Genomic DNA, 22,599 nt, shown 5'->3' with positions numbered 1-22,599 from the left:
TAGTTTTGGGCTGGAAAAAAATTAAGTTCGCAAGCGTTGTATAAACAAATTAACTTTTTTTTAACTTAACAAAATGTTAACAAAAAGTGTGTATTAACTTTTAACTTAACTGAGTTAACCTAAAGTTAAATTAACTTTTAACTTTTAACTTTTTGTTATTGGTGCATATTAACTTAACTTAACTGAGTTAAAAAAATTATTAACTTGCCCAGCCTTGAATTAATAAGTACCTATATATGTAGGTAATCTATTTTTTATATTATGCTACCATGTCATGTTTAGCTGCCCACATGGATAGACTAAGTATACACGAAAAATGGGAGTATGCTTAAAATTATGTATAGGTGCCTGGTGCATAAACTATCTGAATAATATTAATAATATGGCTTGGCTCGGCGGCTGCAATCAGTCTCGTCACGTGACTGAGAGTAAGTAACGGCCGCTGCAACTAGTTCCCGGATGGGTGACCACCTAGGTTAGTAGTGCGCAAAAACCTTGTCATACACATACACGTGTTTCAAAACGTACCAACCGTTCCGAACTTACCGTACTAACCCTACTAACCTTACATGCTAATGACATCAGTCGTCGAAGCCGATAAAAAAATAAAATATTAATAATAATAAGTATATAAACATATCTCAACTAATTATTATCTATACTATTATTAGGTATATAAATAATATACTTTAAAAGACGATAATAATAATAATAATAATGAAACACAAAAAAACACAAAAAAACAAACAATAATTGATGCGTAGTGCGTAACAATCAACGAATCACGACATCGTTATAATATTTATATACGATGAAATTGAGTACGCGAAAAAATTCTCGGAATACGAAGAACCATAGTACTTGGATACCATAATGCACTCTACAAAATGATAGTATTATTATGTGCCTTTCCGGTCAAAAAAAATGTTTTCCGGTGAAATATCATATCGCCTCCAACGCCATGATCGGCGACCCAGGCGGCGACGTCTGCATCCAAGTGTCTACGGTGCCTGCCCGACAGCTGTTGCCGAGGTGGGTCTCTTGTTGACGCCAATAGTCTCACTCCTTTCTTTTAATTTTTTCCTGCTCGGTCCGATTTTCTCCACCGCCGCCGTCGCAGGGCCCTGGCCGCATCGCATCGGTACTGTATTTGAACACGGGTCGTCGGGGTATTCGTCGCGGATCTGCAGCGGTTCGATTCTTGTGCTGACGCCCAGACACCCGATGTCGCCGATCAGGAAGTCGACATAATTGCTCTCCATTGACCACTGGTAACCCTGGAAACCCACGGTCACCATCAACGGTATCCTGGACCTTCGACCGCGCTGCACGGACCTGCGGGCAGTGTGCGCACGAGCTGTATATGTATAGCAGTAACATTATACAATACATACATTATACATATTATATTAAACATATTGACGGAAATCGGGTACTACTGCTAGGGCCAAAGGGGGCCAAAGTATTCAGTTCTCCCAACTGACTACTTAAAATGGAATAATCAGAATTCATTATTTAAAAAAAAAATGGGGGTTGAGCGTGCATGTTGAGTCAACCTGTAGGTATACATGTTTAAATATTTTCCAGCGCGCGACGACAATATTTCGTTTGTCTGCTGATCGTTGTGCAGCAGCCACCTGCACTTTGTTTGGTAAATACTAAATAGTTGATACCATTGATTATAAATACTAACATTTACACGGGCGGAATCCGCTAATTTATGATTTGGCGGAAAAGGGAAAGGTAGGAATACCTATATATACTTTTTGTCGGAATCGAGCAACTTGGAGACATCAATAATATTATACTAATTGTAGTATACGGCATACGCGCGTAAATGATTCCCACATCAATCGAATTCGATAGACCGCAGAGATTCGACCACCTACATCCCATACGGTCACTGAATAAATAAATAAGTAAATATAAATAGCTTTGCGTTGATATATCTGTGTGTGTGTGTGTGTGTGTGTGAGAGAGAGTAAAATATAAAAATATATGGAGGACATTTTAAGCGTAAAGGACAAATCAAACGTCAACAACTTTATTCATTATTAATGCGCAACGCGTGTGTTGATGGATACACAGAAGCGGAGTAACTTCACGGATAACCACGGTAAACGTTAGAACAACGAAAGAGCGATGTTCACATTTTTAGTATGTGGCTTATAATCAAAAAGTTCTCTACGAAGCTTCGGTCTGATTGCGAGGAAACCGTTTCATCGATTTTTTTTCTTAGAAATGGTACCTACTTAATGCCATTTAAGAGGACGCCATACCTGCATGCATTGTCTTGTCTCCGTCTTTTTAACGTATAACATAGCAAATTGTACGTCCTGAAACCTGAATAATTCATTTTACTCTGTTAGAGTAATTTTAGAGTGAATTCATCTGTTGACTGTTATCAAATTTAGAAGAAAGAATATTATCTAGTCGACGACGTAGCCATGTAGGTTTTTTTTATATGTTAATCTTGAAGCAAATTATGAGCATTTTAAAACTGTAAATACTAAATTGTAATAGCTTTAAAATTAAACATAACAAAGTAAATTAATTATTTAGAACGTACAATTTGCTATGCTATGCTATAATTAAAGTAAATCGTACATAATAATATTATACACTTGCAGTCTTGATGAGACTAAATCGGAATAAATATTTATATACATCAAATATTCAAATATATAAATATTGATCGTATACATAAATTATTAAGATATTATAACATTATTATACAGGTAATACTCATTTTTAATTTAAAATTCTAAATAATCAAAAAAAAAGTATCACAGGTAAAATACAAACACCTAAGTATAAAATATAAGTACTTAGGTATGTATAATTTTTGTAATGATATATTTAAGCGTATTCGCATTATTTTATATTAACTAATAATAATTGTATAAATCGAAAAAATAGGTTATTAATAGTAATTTGTAGGTTGATATTTCCATTATTTCAATCGTATATTTAAACCTAATTAATTTGCATTTTATGTCCTATAAAGAACAATGGAGACAAATTAATGTCGGAGTATTTGACACTTATTAACTAGGTACTCAACATTTGTCGTTACAGAATTATTATTTAACTACTTATATTATACTACTTATTATAGCACACTGGGACTCTATATTCGATATCGTCCTATGAAAATTAATGTTAAACTAGAACGACAGCCTGCCTAATAAATTGTATTGATAGAAACCACCTACCTACTTAAATACATTTAAAAAAACACATACACATATTTAAAAAAAAATCTGCTATAATATAATATTAACAATTATTGCAAATAGATAACTAGATATTATTTTTTTTTTTTTTATTGGTTAAGCATCAACTACATAGGTTATTAGCTTACAGGTGTTAATTTCTACATTAAATAATTATATGTTATTGTACAATTCAATTTTTTTTAAGTATAAAATTATGTTATGAAAGTTTGAAAATGGACCATAGATATTATTGAGATTATTATTATTTATGATTAATTATGTAGATACAAAATGACGTGGTCAAGTTTAAAACTAATACGGATCCCTATACTATATACAGCCATACAGGGCAATGGACTTATGTACCCAATCGCCAAATCACCTAGACAACATACAATTTATGAGTTTTATGATTTGTTCTACCTTATCACACTAGAGGTACCCCTATAGGTAATAATGCGCCAATATTATGTTGATGTTAAAATTATATTTTTCTTGCTTTTTTATTACCTACTTGTACATTTTTCAACGCTATTTTAAAATTTAATACAATATCATTACATTTAATTTGAGTTGATATTTTCAAATAAAATGTACATTAAATATTAACATTAACAAGGTTTAAGGTGTTATCGTTTCTAATAATTAAATTATCATCATTTAATTAATTATAACTTATAGTAATTATATATTGATGAGAATTTGTTTACAATTTACCCTAGTAAGTGCCTTTTTTGTATTATTTTAAAATGTAAATATTATATATTATATATATGTATATATATATATATATGATTACACGATGTATAATTTAACGAAATCATGTAAGTAATAAAATGCAATACGTAATAACTTATAGATATAGACCTAACCTTTAGTGGCTAATAATAATTATGTTAGGTATGTCGTATGTGTTCAAAACGAATAGATAATTATATACCTTTTTTTATACATTATTTTTCATTGTATAATTTAGATATTAGATTTGGATTTTTATCTTCCATAGTAAATTAATATTCTTACGTTTTGTTGCGAGTTTTGACTGTATCTGACAGCCGTCTACTTCAACAGTTTGTAGAAAACATAATTTAAAGCTTAAATTTATTACAATTATTTTGAAAATATATTCTGTGCACAAAATACAAATTCCTTTAGTAGCGACGTAGCGTCTTATTTAAAGTATTATATATTTATATTTATTTATTGATTTTTTTACGATTTCGATTCTAGATACTACAGAGTTAAATAAAAATATAAATAGTAAACATTTATTAGGTACGATATTTCTCCAATAGTGGCTATGTTTCTCAAATCGTTTAAAATGATTGATAAAAATAACTAGATAACAAATATTTACAGTGATATAAGTTCTATTTTATTTTTCACAAAAACGATTGACCGTCGATCCTTTAAATTTTTTTTGGCAAAATTGTTTTTTCTATCAACGTATATAATATCGCCATTTAAATAAATAGTATAGGGCAGTTTGAGGTATCAAAATAAGCTCCTTCATTTTAAAAATTGAATTAACATAAACGTCGTTTTAGAAACGGTTTTTAATCCGCCTTTTCTATTTTAAAAAAAACATTTTTGAAAATATTTTTTGGCGAAATTGTTACTTGACGGTGCCATAAACTATCTAGCTTAGTTTTGAAGTTCGCTTGGAAATCCTTCCACCCCTAAATTCAAGAAACGTACAATTTGTATTAAAATAGCCATCAACAGGTATGTCACCAGCACCTAAGTTAGAAAAAAAGTAACATTTTCCAATTTTTTTTCTATTTACGTATAGATCACCATTTAAATAAATAGTATAGCGCAGTTTGAGGCTTCAAAATAAACTCCTTCCTTTTAAAAATCTAAGTACTATAACTTATGGGGGGTTGAAAACGGTGTATTATATCAACGAAAATGACATCACAGGAAATACTCTCGCAGGGCGCGTAGAATAGTCGAAGTTCGTTATATTTTTTTAATTTAAAAGAAGAGATATTTTTTTCAGGTTGGATTAAAGGGCAAATTTTCATTTTACTTTTAATAGTGGTGGAAAAATATGTTTGAAAAACAACAAATATTGTGCATTATTCAAATGCATATTTTAGCTTCCATAATTATAATTTTGAAAATCGGGCTTTAATCTGACCTGCAAAATGTTCTCTTATTTTAAATAAAAAAAAATTAACGAATTAAATTAAAGTTGGATTTCGTTAATTTTTTTATTTAAAATAACAGAACATTTTGCTGGTCAGATCAAAGCCCGATTTTCAAAATTATAATTATAGAAACTAAAATATGCATTTGAACCAACTATTTTACGGGGCTACTATTTTCCTGTAATACATGTTTCTGTACTAAAAAACGCACCGGCTCGTTAATTGAAAATTATATATTATACACAAAAAGAGAGAAAAAAACAAAATTAAATTATACTATATCAATATTATATGTAAAATTGGAAAATTATTGATGTAACGTAGTATTATAGTAAAAATAAAAATGTATCATTGGTATTAACCATTAGGCCTTTAAACGTCAACCACATAAGCGCCCCTTTATGGGACTCAGAATTTGGCACGCGCAGCAATTGACCCCTTGAGCCTCCAATAAAAACATCTTTGATATTAGAGAATAGAGATACTATTATGCATATAGTATATGGGATATAAAACGTTTTATAGAATAAGTACACAGGTCATATAAGATTTTTAAGTATATAAAATAATATAATATAAAACCATCGTTTTATTTATATGTCGAGTAAAACATATTGCATAGACAATAGTGCAATAGTAGCGTGATATTATAGCGTATAGCCATACATAATAGGTCCCTAGATTGTTAAAACCATAGGTACCTAATATCATCAGATTATTTGTTGTGTTCGTATTATATTAACCGAAAATTATATTACTGGTCATCAGTCACTGTGTCTATATATTGCGGAAGGAACAAAAACCATCCTATTTACGCTTTTACACGCGATTAAAAATATCATAATGATTATGATGAAATAGCTGCTGTAGCGGTATCATCGACGGCATCGCGTAGGGCTAAAACGGTAAAATGTTAAGCCTTTGAGCGCAATTATTGTACACTGTAAAAACACGTCTGTACACACGACACACCATATTATACTATACAGTATACACCATATACGTACCTACTAACTATAAAACAGCACATTATATTACAGCCGTGCACTGCAGTGGATATAAAGCTGGGTTTACACGGGATGTGAGCCACATGTCGGGCTTATATTGTTATATTATATACAAACGAGGCGGCGGTTCATGAATTAGTCGTCGTCGTCGTCGTTGTTGTATTATTATCAAACGGTGTTTGATATTTCAGTCGTGAAACAGTCGTATGGACCAGCTATATTATGACGTGTATACGATACGTATATTGTATAATAATATTATATTATATCTCGAGATAACGATCCATGCTCGCGCACACCCACCCACCCACACACACATTACACGCGCGAGTATTTGACGTTCAAAAGTTTTTATATTTCACCCACAACGTGTATTTTACGAACTCTCGGTGAAATATAATAAAATATTAACATTGAAATAACAATTGTTATTGCAGACGTCGTTGTTATTATTATTAATAATATTATTATTTTTGGAACAAATTATTCGGGGGGGTTATTATTTTTAAAACTGACGACGGAATGAACAACATGACGTCGTCTTCGAGATGCTACAGTGTAAACATTATACATTGTCGGTGGAAAGTTTTTGAAACTGAACACGCGCATATTATAACACACGAGCTCAATACTTCAATCACGAACCCCGTCGTTTCGAACCCCCCCTATCCGCGTATCCGCGTCACGATTACGATACATATTTTATTCGCAATGCGCCGGTCGACGCGCGTAAAGAATATACCTAACTATGATAATAATGATATTATAATACATAATATATTATAGGTACGTATTTTATTACAACCGTTGTTCGGTGGTTGTAATTTTTCCTGTCTGCCGAAAAGTTAGGTGTAATCTTGTGTATTTTTATGAGTGACACTATATAGGATTAATCTAAATCTACAGCCGATGTCGGATGTCCGCCATATGTAGAGTCGTAATGACCAACGATTGGCAGTTATTCGATATGAACGGGTTTCAGTATATTTTTACTGTTGACATATTATACTATAATACACGTCATAATATTATATCATACTTGTTTTACAATATCATTTAATACTAATTATTAATAGGCCGGCGAGACGATAAACGGATTTTTTTCTTGCGCAATCGGCCGGTGGTTTACTATAATGTAATAAATATAACCGACGAGATTTTTGATTCAACACAATAATTAATTGGAAAATCCACAAGCAACAAAACTTCGGTTGTAATACAATGTATACAGCCGTAGATATTATGGTATATACACAAAGATTACGTCCGTGCAGCGAAGGTGGGGTTACTCTGTAGTCAGTATCGTTTACACGTCGGCCGGAGCTAATACTGACGCGGGTGATCAACGATTTATTACACGTAGGTGGTAGATATATGCAACGCCTCATTATCGGATAAAATGACTCGCGTTGAAGATAGCGGCGGCGGCGGCGGCGGGAAAATAGAACTCACGGAGAAGAACGCGTCGTTAGAATGGGATATAAGCGAAGTGCTTAAATGACCTGTCCGTATTTTTTTTTCCACGCTGAAAAACTACACGACATTGGGTCCGACATAGGTTTTTAAAGGGGAAAAAAATACATCCGATATCCAATATACCAACCGTCGGCTTTCATTTAATATCGGGTCCTCTAAATAAAAAAAGGGTTTTTCCTTTCTCTCTCTCTCTCTCTCTCTCTGTCTCTCTAAAAAAATAACCGTAGATGTATAATGCGTTTTTTGAACACTGAACCGAGTAAAGTAAACTCAATACGTTGGTTCGCGTGCGTGCGGGTGCAGGGGGAGCCGCTGGTAAGAGACGATAACGCTTCTCGTAAAATCGACGCGGCCCATATATTTTGATTCACGTACCACATATGATATTATTATATATACCTACGGATAACACGAGTATTGGCCCCAATATAGTGATGGATGAATTTGGACAATCGGATTGAGTCAGTGTGATATGATGACTCTATACTATAATACTCAATTACACCGCCACCAAACTTATCACGATGACAAGTCCCCGAAAGTTTAAATAGCATTCTTATTTCCAATAACTTATTCCTTTACGGTTTTACCTATGCGTTTATACAAATTCTGATTGCGATTTGTAATAGTTGTCCGAGTATATAACGCGAGTAACAAAATAATTTGCTCGTAAAAATTCACAGTAAAAAGGGTTGTCGCAAATTAAGATAAAACGTTTTTCTATAGCTTAGAATTTGTCATAAAAACTTGATTGTTTGAAACTATTATTAAACAGTTGAGAATTCCGAATATCAGAATAAAATTCGTCCAACGACTAGATTAAAAATATAAAATGAAAGGCGAATGAAAAGGTCGTCACTCGGTGCTAGTGTGCGTACCTGCCGCGAACGTGACAATTATATTGTTTTTTCATCTAAATATTTACCTAAAGTTTTCGTGCCGGAACTGCTTGTTGACGTCCCAGCTGAGAATTTCGCCGGTGTCGCTGCCGGTCCGGAAGTAGATGACGGACCCGCGGTCGGTGCCCAGCACGATCATCTTGCACGGCTTCCGACCTATGTTGACGGTCGGCAGACCGACCGTCGTCTCGTCAACGACGTGCACCGGGATGTATATCATGTCGCACGACGACAGGTACGTGACGTAGAGTCGTCGGTAGCGGGCCGTCCCGCGGCCCGCGGCCATGTCCAACACGTCGGCCTGGATTGGTGCCATGTACATGACGTCCCGCCGGCCGCACGGTCCGACCGGCACATGCACCTTGAAAGAACTGTCGCAGGCCACGTTGTAAACGATCACGTTGCCCAGGCCGGCGTCCGACACGTACACGAACTGGCCCGCGGTCGTGCTGTGGTCGACCACGATCGATTGCAGGAAGCTGGCCGCCGTGGTCGCGCGCGACAAGTCGATGGCCCGCACTATCTGCAGCCGGAGCAAGGCGCATTTATTATTCAAATGCAAGTGTATTCGAATTATTTTCAATCACATTAATATTGTTCATTCAGATAAAAAAAAGTATTCGAGCAATTACGTTGGAAAAGTATTCAAATATCATTTTATTTGTAAGTAGGTATATAATATCACTCGTATTGTAAAAAATCATTCGACTAAAATTGTATTCAATTAATTATTTAAACAAAAATTTTTCTAACTAACGCAGTGGTCTGTATCACGCGAGATTCGAATAGGTACATTGCGCCGCCGCGAATACACAAAGACCTTTTGGACCATTTGGTGCTGCAGTATGCAGGTTTCGCGGTTGTTCATTATTCAAACTCCGGAATAAAACGTTTAAACATAATTTGGGGTGCTCTTTATCGTTGTTATGCGGGTTAATGTGGGCGTAACAAATAGTTCAGGAAAACTTTTGTCTGAAAACTATGTTGGTAGGTACCAAGTTTTTTTAGATTATAGGATATATTATATTTCTTAGAATAGGTATTATTTAATAATATCACAAAATATTACTGATGGATGGATGTAATGAAGCATAAATGTTAAAATGTATTGATAGGTAACGATAAATATTTAATAATTTAATCCAATTACCAATTGATTGTAAACTAATTCCAGTCAATAATTATTAACACAAACGACTAACTAAACAAATCGAACTTACCGTAAAAATACATCATATAAAATTACACATCATCTGAAATTAAATTTGCAAGATAAAAAATTATTCTGGTTTCGGTTAATTTGGATGCAAAGCCCCGGGAGGAAATGGATTTTTTTGGATATTTGATGTTTATTTATTTGACAGGCATACTAAATGGCCCGATTATTATTACAGAATACTCGGTTAAGTATTGATAACATAAATAATAATAATAATAATAATAATAAAAAAATAATAATAAATAATAATAAAAAAATAACACGCCTATAGTTCGATTTATAACAAATAACATCAAGATAAGTGGAAATATAAACTAAAAACAAAACAAATGCAGCCAATTAACTATAGATGATGGCCCTCGATGCCCGGGTGCATCATTCTGTCAAAAGGATTGTTGCATCACTTGCATCCGTAATATTTGTAGTAAACAAAATATGTGTTATGTTTATGTGTATATTAGAATAATTATATTTTATAACAAACAAAAGGTCACGAAGAATACATTTATATTAAAATACATAATTATTGATACGTAATTTAGACGTTGTAAACATTTTGACTTATTGTTTTTTAATTACGTTTATTTTACTGTAAGTGGTTGTTTATAATATTATTAGCTTCATTCAAAATTCGTATAATAAACCGATTTATTATAATATCAATTATAATTATTGCATTTCTCGCAACATCTTGGGCCATTTGGTTTCTTATTAATTTTTTCAAGTAGGAAACATAAACGAATTTTTAATATTGACCTCATTCCGATTTATAATATTAATATTTATTGAATTTCTGAACATCTCGGGCTATTTCCTATTGTTTTTTTTTTTCGAACGAATATTTAATATTGAGCTTACTTTTGGATAAGACCCTACCACTGCAGTTCAAAATGGTTTTTAAAATACGCATTGATTTGATTTTTGCCCATTCGGTAGCTCCTGTATATCACTTCTACATTATAATATTATATTTGGATTACACGTATTATTTATAATAACGTTCATTTTAACTGAATTTCGCTAGAAGTATGTTTGTGACACTTGCATCGATATGTACCATGTACGGTTAATTAGTTTAATTATTATATTCGATAATAGTGGTGCTGCAGCCGTTATACGGGAATGAAATGTTTTTGTTTGGCTATCGGTAAAATTAAAATGGAAAATCAACTTTAACGTCAAATCCGTTTGCAAAGAGTGCATAAAACGTTTATGTGTTTAAAAAATTAATTAATTATGAAAACGACTGAACCCTATATGCAGTTATTAGGTACGTTTGATTTTTTTTTTTTATAATAACTATTCATTGTATGATAAGAAAATCATTAATTTAAAATATTTTATACAATGAACAGTAATAACTGATATAACAGTTCAATAGAACCATACAAAATTTAATATCGGTAGTAGGTATAAATTATTATTGAGTTTTTTTTTTAAACTGATTTATGTTTTATTATAATATTATAGTTTTAAGATATTTTATTTAAGCTGACACTATTCCAAAAAATGTCATTTTCATTTTCATTGTAATTTTCCTGTATAGTGTTTATTCAGAAATATTTTCTCGATTATTAAGACGTGTTTACATAAATTCTTATGTTTTTAGACGTAACGAAGTTTAACGTGTTATTGAAAATTCCATGAACAAGGAATTTTTCTATTGTTTATTTTAATACTTTTTTTTCACGTGAACACGTTCACGTTTTTACATTTAGTATTATTTATTTTTAGAAGTATAACAAACAAAATTTTCTGAAAGAGTTTTTATTTTCTTCATCGTATTTTATAAAAAGATTCATCTAAAGTATTTTTTGTGCTCATTTTGACGGAGGCATTTAATTTTTTTTGCTAGACTTAATACTAATACAAAATTTGATAAATACAATAGATTAAAATAAAAGTGATACAATCATCAATTGGACATAATTTTTGCTTAAGTCGAAATTTATTTTTGATAATAATTGTATAATAAGTACTATAACACACGTCGTATACGACTCAATACACGCCTCTGTGTATTAAGTTTTATCTAGACTCGATGCCGTTAGAAAATAAACACACGGATGTGGATATTTTTATATACTTTAAAATGCAATTTAATAAATTAAAATTAAATTAATCGAGCAGATAAATCATCTATAAAATACTTATGAGTTATGCACTTTATGCGCATGTATATCCACGGCTCCCACAAGGGAGGGCTGTTGGACCTGGAGTACATGGGCCCGGCTATTTTAGGGGCCCGTTGAAATGTCTTTGTAATGGTAGTAACCGTATGTTTGTAGCATTGAAATTAACACAATAATCTTTTATACGTTTTATATTAATCACTTTGAATAATGTTTGGACTCCATATCATTATTGAATATGTGCATCGATAATGTGCGATTTTATAGGCTATCGAGCAATATGAATGAAATACATATGTAATAATATTTAATTATATTATGCGTCTTGGTAAGCAGGTAGCGAAGTGTAGAGATTAGTGGCGCTCAACTTTATTTTCCACCCACCCATTAACATTTTGACATTTATATTTTACTAAAGTATTTAAGTATTTCTTCATACAGGTGTGCGCAGACATTTGTGGCAGAGTGGGCTAACTGGCTAAGTCAATACAGATTAAGAAACCTGAACTCCGATGGAAGAAACAATTAAAATATTGCTTACTTTATAATTTACCTACTCATAATCACCCACTATTTAAGGCACAAATCATTCATATGATAAAAAACAGATATATATATATATTTTTTTAATTAAATAAGAAATATTTTAACCGTCAACACAGTTTTAAATTTTAAATAAATCCAATTTCGCAATCTGTAATGGTAATATGTTATCAATTTTATTTTTAAAGACATTTCATTTATTATTATTTATTATCATTGTGGGTATCAATGTTATTTTTCACCTACCTATTTAATTAATGTTTTATGATATAAAAAATCAAAAATCGTGATGTTCAGATCATGTATTACTATGTGTACAAATTTCGGTACGTCTCGCAGGGTGGGCCACGGCCCATCCAGCCCCCCCTGTGCGCACGCTTATGTATTTCATTTCTAAATAAGAATCAAGCAAAGATTTATAAAGCATACAAATTATAGGACACATATACTCAAATCTAATAAATTATAATTAATAATTTGTTGGTGACCACCTAAACCCACCCACTACAGGCCGTACTGCCCTAGTGACTAGGGTATAGGAAACGGTATTTTATTGCAGTATTGCCGTACTCACATCATTGGTGTCTGTGTCGAATGCAAACACCATCGGCGGCCGGATGACGACTGCCCCTCCGTCCTCGAGCAGGTTGACCATACCGATGTCCAGCGCCCACAGCACGCCTCCGTCGTCCAAGTGCACGTCCACCACGTTGACCATGGTCCAGTTACCGTTACCGGAGCCGGGCCGCGCGGCATTCCGGTGGGCGGCCGCGCACGGGTACGGCGAAACGGGCGGCTCGATGGTGCTTACGCACGGGTCGTACTCGACGGCGCCGAGCGTGAACGGTACGCCTCGCTTGAGCCTGGGCATGGCCAGGTAGATGACGCCGTCGTGTCTCATCGCCATCCGGGCGGGTGCCACGTTGCGGGCCACGTACTCGCCCGACTCGGTGGCCCGCAATCGATCGCCAGGCCTCGTCCACTCTAGGTGCGCCCCGCTAACGATGTACGTCAAGCGGGACACCGGCAGCCCGATCCCGGTCACCGGCAGCAGCAACGGTAGCGATATCGTCATCACCGCCGCTGCGGTCACCACCAGTAACATCTATATTATGATGAAAATGTAGATCATTTGTAGCTAACCAGTCGAACGCTATCGCTAGCGTAGCCAGTGGGGGAGGGGGGGGGGGGTGTTACAGGTGTAGTAACACCCCCCCCCCCCCCCAGCCGCGGTATACCATATGTTCTATAATGTAAAGCACCCGGGACCCGGCATTAATTATTATTTTAGACCATTATGTGTCGTTTTGTTGTTTACTCGTTTCATGCACGATACAAGGTAATATGTTTTAACGCAGCGTGTACGTAAGAGTATACTGTTTACAACTCCATAATTAGAGAGTGTCACTCTATGAGATCAACCGATCATCTATCTGAATGTTGTCACAATTATCGGTTCTGTGATACCAAAATAAAACCAATCAATAAAATATGTTCACAGGCGTCAAATGATTGCAATAAGTTCAGCATTTTTTCGTAGTTTTGCAAGTACACGTTTGAGTTTTAACTTGCAATATAATAATTAACTATGGAGCGTACCAAGGAAGGTATTAGAAGAAAAAAAACACTATTTCATCATACTACACAAAAACACATAAATTACAAGCTGATAATCTCCTCATTATGGCAGATTTTCGAACCATAAATCACAATCAAAACAATTTACTCGTTTAATAAATGCAAATGAAAAAAATGAGACCGAATACAAAGAACTTCTAAAGACATATTCTTCAGATATTGAAGCTGATGAAATATCTACGATTGGTGAGTTTGCAATAATGGTATAAAATATGGTATCAAAAATAAAAAACAAAAATCCTAAAAATGCTACTGAAGCTTTCTTTGACTGCAACGAAGACATATTTCCTACTGTTCATCGACTTTTACAAATATTGATTACTTTACCAGTAACAACTGCAAGCAGCGAAAGGTCTTTTTCCTCATTACGACGCTTGAAAACATTTATAAGGAACACAACTGTTGAAAATCGCTTGAATGGCTTAGCAGTTATGAATATTCATCGAGATTTAGTCGTAACCACAGATGAAATAATAGATACACTCGCCTCAAAAAGTCGACGCATTAAGTTAATTTAAAAATGGTTTTATTTTTTTTTTTATTAATAATAATATTATAATATAAGAGAACTATTATTCTAAACTATTAACTATTCACTTATAAGTTGTGATTGTAATACGTTTGTACTACCCCCCCCCCCCCTCTTTGAAATTCCTAGCTACGCGCCTGAGACGAATATTGGTCGATCTGATTAAAAATTAATTAGGTACCTATTAATTATTATACTAATATTTTATTTAATAAAATTTTATATTTTATTTTAATATCTCTTGACTGCGTGCGTAGTATAAAAGTTTAAACCTTTACGCTTTAATGCTTTATATGCAAAGTAAAGTATTTATTAGCGAAGAAAAACATAAAATGATCCGATGGATAAATTGGTAATGCGAAAGAAGAACATTATTATACACAATTATTATTATTATTCTGCATATTATAATATAAAAGTATGCCTAAAAAATATAGTGGTAGATCACCAGATTCTTGCATTTTTTAATTTGGTTCACATTGCCACTTTGGTGAAAAAGGTTGGCGACCCCTGATGTATGTGGTGTTAAAAATGACGATGATTTCCATCAATATATAATGTATAGGCATTTATGCGGTAGGTCGTTGCAAAATTATATAATATTGTGGTGCAGGGATCACCAATTATAAACGAAACTGAAGAATTCCTAAGGAACCCAAGGGTTGCGCCCTTGCAAGCTTGCAAAGTATTGTCTCGTGATAGGTATAATCCAGTCGTGGAGTCGTTGCGCTTGAATTTTCGAGCAGCAGCGACGATTATTGTTTGGTGGTCTGCCGTCGAAAATGACCGCGTGTAGGCGGTCTACACTTTTCAGTTTTTGATTTATGCGAAATCGATGACTTGAGAAATGCAATAGGTGCCTACAGCTGAATTGTTACGACGTGCTTGCACGGGCCGAGTTTGCGCATTCTTCAGTTCCGTTTTACTTGTAAACGGACTTGATAAATTGCGCTGCTAAGCGGAGGGCTTAATAAACGGGCGTATCCGATTTGGATAGGTTAGGTGTATCCTAGATAACATTTCTGATAAAGATAAACTACTAATTGGTTCCGTCTATATAAAAACGGTAACATACTACTAATTGGGTCCGAATATAAAAACGATAACGCACTAAACACACTATTTAGGTCCGTCTATGAATACGATAATTACATAAAAATAAGAAGTGAGCAGAACAAAATAAAAATTATTTTATTTACAGAAAATTTTTTTGAAGAAAAATTGATGAGTAAAATTAATAGATTCGATTTTGTATAAAACCTCTTTCATTTCTATTTTTACCAACCGCGTGAATATTTTAATAGTTTTTAACATTTTATACTAGTGTACTAATATTCAATAAACTAAAATAATTATTTACTATGTATATCATTAGAAACTTAAAAAAAAAAAAAAACATTTTTTATATCTCATGCCTGTGTTATAATTTATAGATCCTGTCAGCCCTAAGTCTGTAGACTGTACAACTGAGAAAGGAAATATTTTTTTGCACGGACACAACTAGAGTAGTACCAGCGAAATTGTGAGACCCAACTAGAGTACTACCTGAAAAACACTGGGACCTAACCAGATTAAATATGGGCGTCTTGCGGACGCGACTAGTAAACCGCGTCGTAATAAACGGATCGTGTATATTTGAGGTGTTTCAAGACAGACACATACCAGTTGCGGACGAATTATTTAGGTCAGGAATTATAACATAACAATTGCGGACATGAGTTTCGTTGTCATAATACTAATTGCGTACAGAGCTTTTTTTTAATAAAAACCACGTTAGTTGCGGACACAAATATTTCCCTTCACCACTTTTTCAAGACTTAGGACAAGCTACCAAAAAAATTGGTAGGTGGGGTTAAAAATATTTGTGTCTTGCAAAAGAGAGCAATCGTTATTTTTAAAAATATGTTGTTGAATTATTTATTGTTTTAATTTTGTGGAAAAAATTGTTTATAAAATATTTATAGATTATCGTCATTATTTAATTGTCATAGTTTTTATAGATCTTGGGGTAAAAATGATAAACTGATTGAACATAGGCAGCGGTTTCAAAAGCACCGGCACAATCTTAATCGTTAATATCAAACAGTAATTTCCCAACGTCCACGATCGCTATATCAAAAAATATAATAATAGGAAATTTCTCATCTTATATTTGTGTCCGCAATTCGTATGTCACCTTTTTAGATTTCGTCCGCAACTCACGTGTTTTTTGTCACTTTGTCCGCAATACGGAAACACCGTCCAAGACTTAGTAAATCATATATATATAACAGAAAACGGGTACCCGCCATTATACTGCTTTTTACGACCGGTCGGAAGTGGTCGACTCGTGTAGTGGCCTACCTCTGTTCAAGTTGAGAAACGTATAGTAACGGCGGTGACTGGTGTTCGTCGGTCGGCCACGGTCAGCGGCCCATCCAGTGCAAATTATCTGTACCCATATAACTGCCGCGTATTATTGGCACACCCCTGCGCACGAGTCGGCCGATGACTACGTTTCTTAACTTGAACAGAGTATATTATACAACTGCCTACAACACGCCGTAATAATATTGTAACGTGTACGGTACACGGTGTACCCGTTGCACGACGTGAGCGACGAGCTTTTAAACTATACGTTTTATACTTACGGTCGTTTCGATTTGCATGACGTGGCGAAAATGATCATTTATCCGTCAAGAAATATTGTGCTTCTCCCCCGCGCGATACACGACGCGTAATTATTGTCGGCATTGTTACCGTATCGATTGAATAAAGCCAAAGTATAAATAACAATAATATGATATAGGTACCTGACAACAATCACACGTTTTTGTTTACATTTAATTTGTTCGTTGCTATATTGTTGGTTGGAATATAATATAATATTGGGTATGATAATAATCTTAGTAGGTATACGTTTATATAATATATCTTCTGTCCGTGTGTCCAAGTATTCAAACACCTCCTGCGCCGATTTTGATGATATTTTTCGTGTGTGATTGAGTGGGTCCTTGAATGGTTTGGACTTTAGATTCACAATTAGACCCGCGGATAGGCCCAACCCGGGGAGGTGCTCAAACCGGAATTTCGAGATTTACGATGGACATTTTTTTGTTTATAAATGATTGCTATATTGGCTGCAGCAGAAATAATTATAATAGAAATTTGTATTTATTTACTATTGGTTGCCATTGGTTATTCGGGCGGATCAGGTACAAGCATGCACATCAAATCGAATTTTCGGACATTGCCCTACCAAGGTGGCTGAGTTGCACTTACTGCGGCGAGTTACACCCAAAAGGAGTTGAGCGATCACAATTTTTATAAGGGTTGTCGTTTTTTACGGTCAACGAATTGCGCGCGATCAGCTACTATTATATAATATTATAGGTTTATTTAGCTGATCAGATGTGTGTTGTACCTACGTTGTATCTTTTCGGTAGGCAGGGGGTTGCGTGGTTTAACGTGGGGGGGGGAGGGCATTGCCTTTACCACTTTATACAGGAAAACAGTAAAAACACTTGGTTTAATTTATACTTACAAATACTGTAACATCAGGGGACCTAGCATATATACTATATTTTTTTTGTCATCGCACCGCTACAGAGCTGTATACAGTTTCTTGTTTCGAGCCTTTAATGCAAAAAAATTGAAATTTATGATATTTCTCTGTATCTCGTGATATCTTACATTCTTACATTTACGTATAGCAGTATAGGTAAATATAGTTGATATATATAATATGACAAAAAAGGGTAAATAGTACCTACCAATTTATTTTGTTTAACGATTTTAAATTATAGGAATAATATATTTTTAATTTTTCGGATAGTGTATACTATACAGTAGTCTGTAGTCATTGTTAATATTTAAAAAAGTTACTATCGTAATTCATATTAAATATATTGTTAATTTATGGTATTTTTTTTTTTTTTTATCAACAAACCTTTGGAACGATAATATTGGATTCGACTAATACCAGTGTACATTTTAATGATTCATTATTATAATATATGTTACAATGATGTGCTTAAATCTAGAGTGACGCATTTAGTAACTACTGTGTTTGTGCTCGTTATCAATTTTATTAACCAAGCCGATCAGATTATATAACGTATAAACGTAGTGTCGATTACAGATTGAAAAATTATATTCTGTTTGGTGTTTATAGTTTTAAACAGTAGGTACCTACCTACTGTTGAAACCGATTTATATATACGCTATCGGAATTGGCAGCCGGTGTTTAGTGATTGTATTGGAAATTGTGTTTACTAAATCATCGATTTACTATCACTTATTAGCTATTACTTATTTGTGTTATACAGGGTGATTCATTTAACAATGAACACTCATTAAATTATTTCTTATCGTTTTCATTTTTTTTCCATTTCATATTCCCAATTGGAAAATTTGTCAAAAATGTCAATGTATAAAAAATAATTAATTAATAAATAAGATGTATATTTTAAGTATTAAATGAGCATCTGAATCATCCGAGATTATGCTCTAAGCACGCTATATAGTGCGCATAACCGTTTAACGTCTTGAAATATTTTAACAATCGTGATGTTACATTTATCCTATCTATATGAAAAAAATTACCAACCGCCAGCTAATACAGGGATATATTTAAGGTACCTACCTGAAACGGCTCAGTTATTTATTGTTATAAAAACGTCGTTGAGTCCAGAGCAAGCCACATGGATGGAACAATAAATTGTACGCACCTATATAGCAACTATCGTGAGCGAACATTTACATTTTAAGTTAATATATATAGCATTACAATAGCAACACTATTGTTGAATTATAGGGTACCTAAAAGGCAACGACGAACATACTTATCGGGAATCTGCAGGTTTAATCACGCGGCTCTCAATTCTCTGCATCTATCATCGTGAGAGCACGAGTGAATAGAGTGATAAATCTCAAATCGAACAGTCACACACTTCAATCGTTTGTTTTTACGACAATTATTGACTATTGTATATTTTTATGGAAATAATTATATGGATATATGGATATATGTATATTATGATATCAGAAATTATTATGTTTAAAGTCTTTCTCTGAACATCATGAAGCCAAATTGCTGTGTCGCAACTACTCGCAAGTCGCACACCTTAGTGTACAGCACCTACCTACTACAGTGAATAATAATAATAATAATAAATCAATAATAATATATTTCATCTATAGTAATGTGGGACGTCAGTGTGTCACGAGTACCTATAGCGAATTGGTTCACTGACATATACATACTTATATAAGCCACGTTTAGCCATGTTTCACTATAATTGTTCTATTTCATACCTATCGATTTGAGATTGCAAATTCATCTGTTTCACTGTCACTAAAATATGTTATTTGGAGGATACAACACCCTCGTGTTACGCGGAAACTAGGTTAGATCTTAAAAATGTAATATATATATATATATAATGCATAATCATAATATGCATGATAATATTATAATTTATAAGATATGATTACATGATAGATTTTAGAATGAAATACATTTAACGGGTTAAAGGCATACATCGAATCCGTCATCAATTTTGTATAGACTCTGCCGGCTACTTTTCGTATAATATCTACCTATTGACACTGCAGACTATTGATTCCTTCAAGCACCTTATTATACGTATTTCAAATTATAAACTTTAAAATTGTTGGTAGGTAGTTTATTCAGTTTGTTGTACAACGTACATAACCCACTAACATAGGCAGATCATGAACTTTGAATAAATATTTTTTTTATAATAATTTATGGTTATAACAATAATAATAATAATAATAATAATCATGTATTCTAAATTTGTTGTTTAACGTACCTGTATAACCAAGGTATAACGTATTAACATATATATATATATATATATATATATAATATAGGTATTTTGACTAAAAATATTATACATAAATAAATTTAGGGTCACAACTTGTGTTATGAATTAAATATGTTAATACAAAATTCAGAAAAATATAAATATCATCCCAAACGAATGGCGGCTGGTTTCTACAATATTTATAAATTTAAGACTGCGGAATTTAGCTGTAGATAGTAGATAGCAGGCAGTGGAGTAAATATAATATATTTATTTATCTTTTATCTTTTATTTATCTTTTTTAAAAACAGAATGTTTTGGTGGAATTGACAAATTTCCCAATTTTTAAATATGTTTTTTTATTGTTTTATACGCCTAATAAATAAGATCGGTAATATGTTTGATCAAAAGCGCACCCAGGATTTTAATTTGATTGAAAATTTTTTTAAGTGGACGCTTAAGCCTTGTTAGCCCCCCTCTTAATTGCGCATTTGTGTTTGATGAGTTAACAGGTTGAATGCCAATGTCGCACTATATTGCAGATACCTATAATGATCCTATATTAATACATAATATAATAATAAATTTCCAATATTGTATACAATTAATGTAAAATGAAGAATGAGTCTTAAAAATAATTAACCATAATAATTGCAGTCCACGTACAACTTATGGGAAACCTTGTATTATATTTTCAACATTTTTTGAATTTTATTATCGACATAAGTTTTTAAAAAAAACTATAAATAATTAACAATTCAATATGCCTACGAATAGCTCAACAAGAGTAAATTTTTTTTGAAAATTGCACGTATCTACGGTAGTTTTTATTTAGAGGTCCAACAAAAACCAAAATCGATTTTGTCGAAAAAAAATGTTGCTCAAAAATGCCCGTTTTTCCTTATTGTATTTGTGTTCTTCCCGGTAATTTTGTAAACTACCTACTATAATTTTAAATGTTGACCTTCCCAACGTACCCACTAGATTCACTTTCCCGTCGGAAAAGATACTGAAGTTAAAAATCTAAGCAATATTTTGACTTCTTATCGTGTATACAGACACAAATAAAAAAAAAACACACACACATAATTATAAAATCAATACATTTATCGCTCCACTCAGAATCTAAAATGTACGGATAACAAATAAGTAATAACTATTTACTTTTCAGTAATTAATGTCTCTTCAAATTGTTTGTAGAAATCTTATTTTTATTGTTACGATTGAATAAATCGCGGTAGTGTAAAATTAATTGATTGTCTGAACTTTTTTTATATTTTTTTTTAGTAATAGAACTTTTTTTTTGGGAAAGAGGGTATAGTTTGAACCCTAATACAATAATAATGTAATATTTTAATGTACGGTGCAGTGAAATTAGGAAATTGGTTTACGAAAGTACGAAACTATTATTTATCATAATATTTTTCCAAAATGCACGCTTTGAAAGTTGGAATCAAGCCAAAAGCCAGAATCAGTTTTTTCATAGATTAAAAACATTTTAATCGTGATACCTAAAAGCTAAAAATATTCATTGCTCGTAACTCATCCATTTCGATCATATCTATTATTTTTTTTTCATAACCTACCAATATATAGGACATAGGTACTATAATAGTATGATAATATATTATATTAATATAATAATTTATAACTTATATCAAAGTATATTTGAATTTTTTTTGGTACTTCTATATAAATAAAATACGATTCATCGCCTTTATAAAATTAATACATGTATTATGGGAAATAAACTCATAATTAGTGATAACTTCAGAGGAAGAAAGAGCCTCTAGAGGTTGAAACAAGGCTGTATCTAGAATAGTTTTTCAGTTTGAAAGGGAGGTTGGTTGGTTGTCCAAAAAATTTTATAATTTTGGCAAAATGTAAACTGCAAAATGATTTTTTACCTTTATCCCTAAGTAATTATATTTTTTAATATTTAGTAATGTATGATAATTAAACGATTTAAACAGGA

The 22,599-nt window shown here is 32.9% G+C and overlaps 1 protein-coding gene across 1 annotated transcript; it reads right to left on the bottom strand.

Annotated features, from left to right (window-relative positions):
- Positions 1-304: 304 nt before the first annotated feature.
- LOC132945340 (uncharacterized) lies at positions 305-17,508 on the bottom strand. Its single transcript, XM_061015051.1, has 4 exons — positions 17,445-17,508; positions 13,222-13,752; positions 8,780-9,276; positions 305-1,335 (listed from the first exon to the last, which is right to left on the bottom strand). Exons 1-4 carry the CDS (start codon positions 17,460-17,462, stop codon positions 1,002-1,004), a joined length of 1,380 nt encoding a protein of 459 aa, XP_060871034.1. The 5' UTR covers positions 17,463-17,508; the 3' UTR covers positions 305-1,001.
- Positions 17,509-22,599: the final 5,091 nt, after the last annotated feature.

The sequence above is a fragment of the Metopolophium dirhodum genome, chromosome 5 (assembly GCF_019925205.1).
Source record: "Metopolophium dirhodum isolate CAU chromosome 5, ASM1992520v1, whole genome shotgun sequence".
In the NCBI taxonomy this organism is placed as follows: domain Eukaryota; kingdom Metazoa; phylum Arthropoda; class Insecta; order Hemiptera; family Aphididae; genus Metopolophium; species Metopolophium dirhodum.
This window is presented reverse-complemented; position numbering and strand designations above follow the sequence as displayed.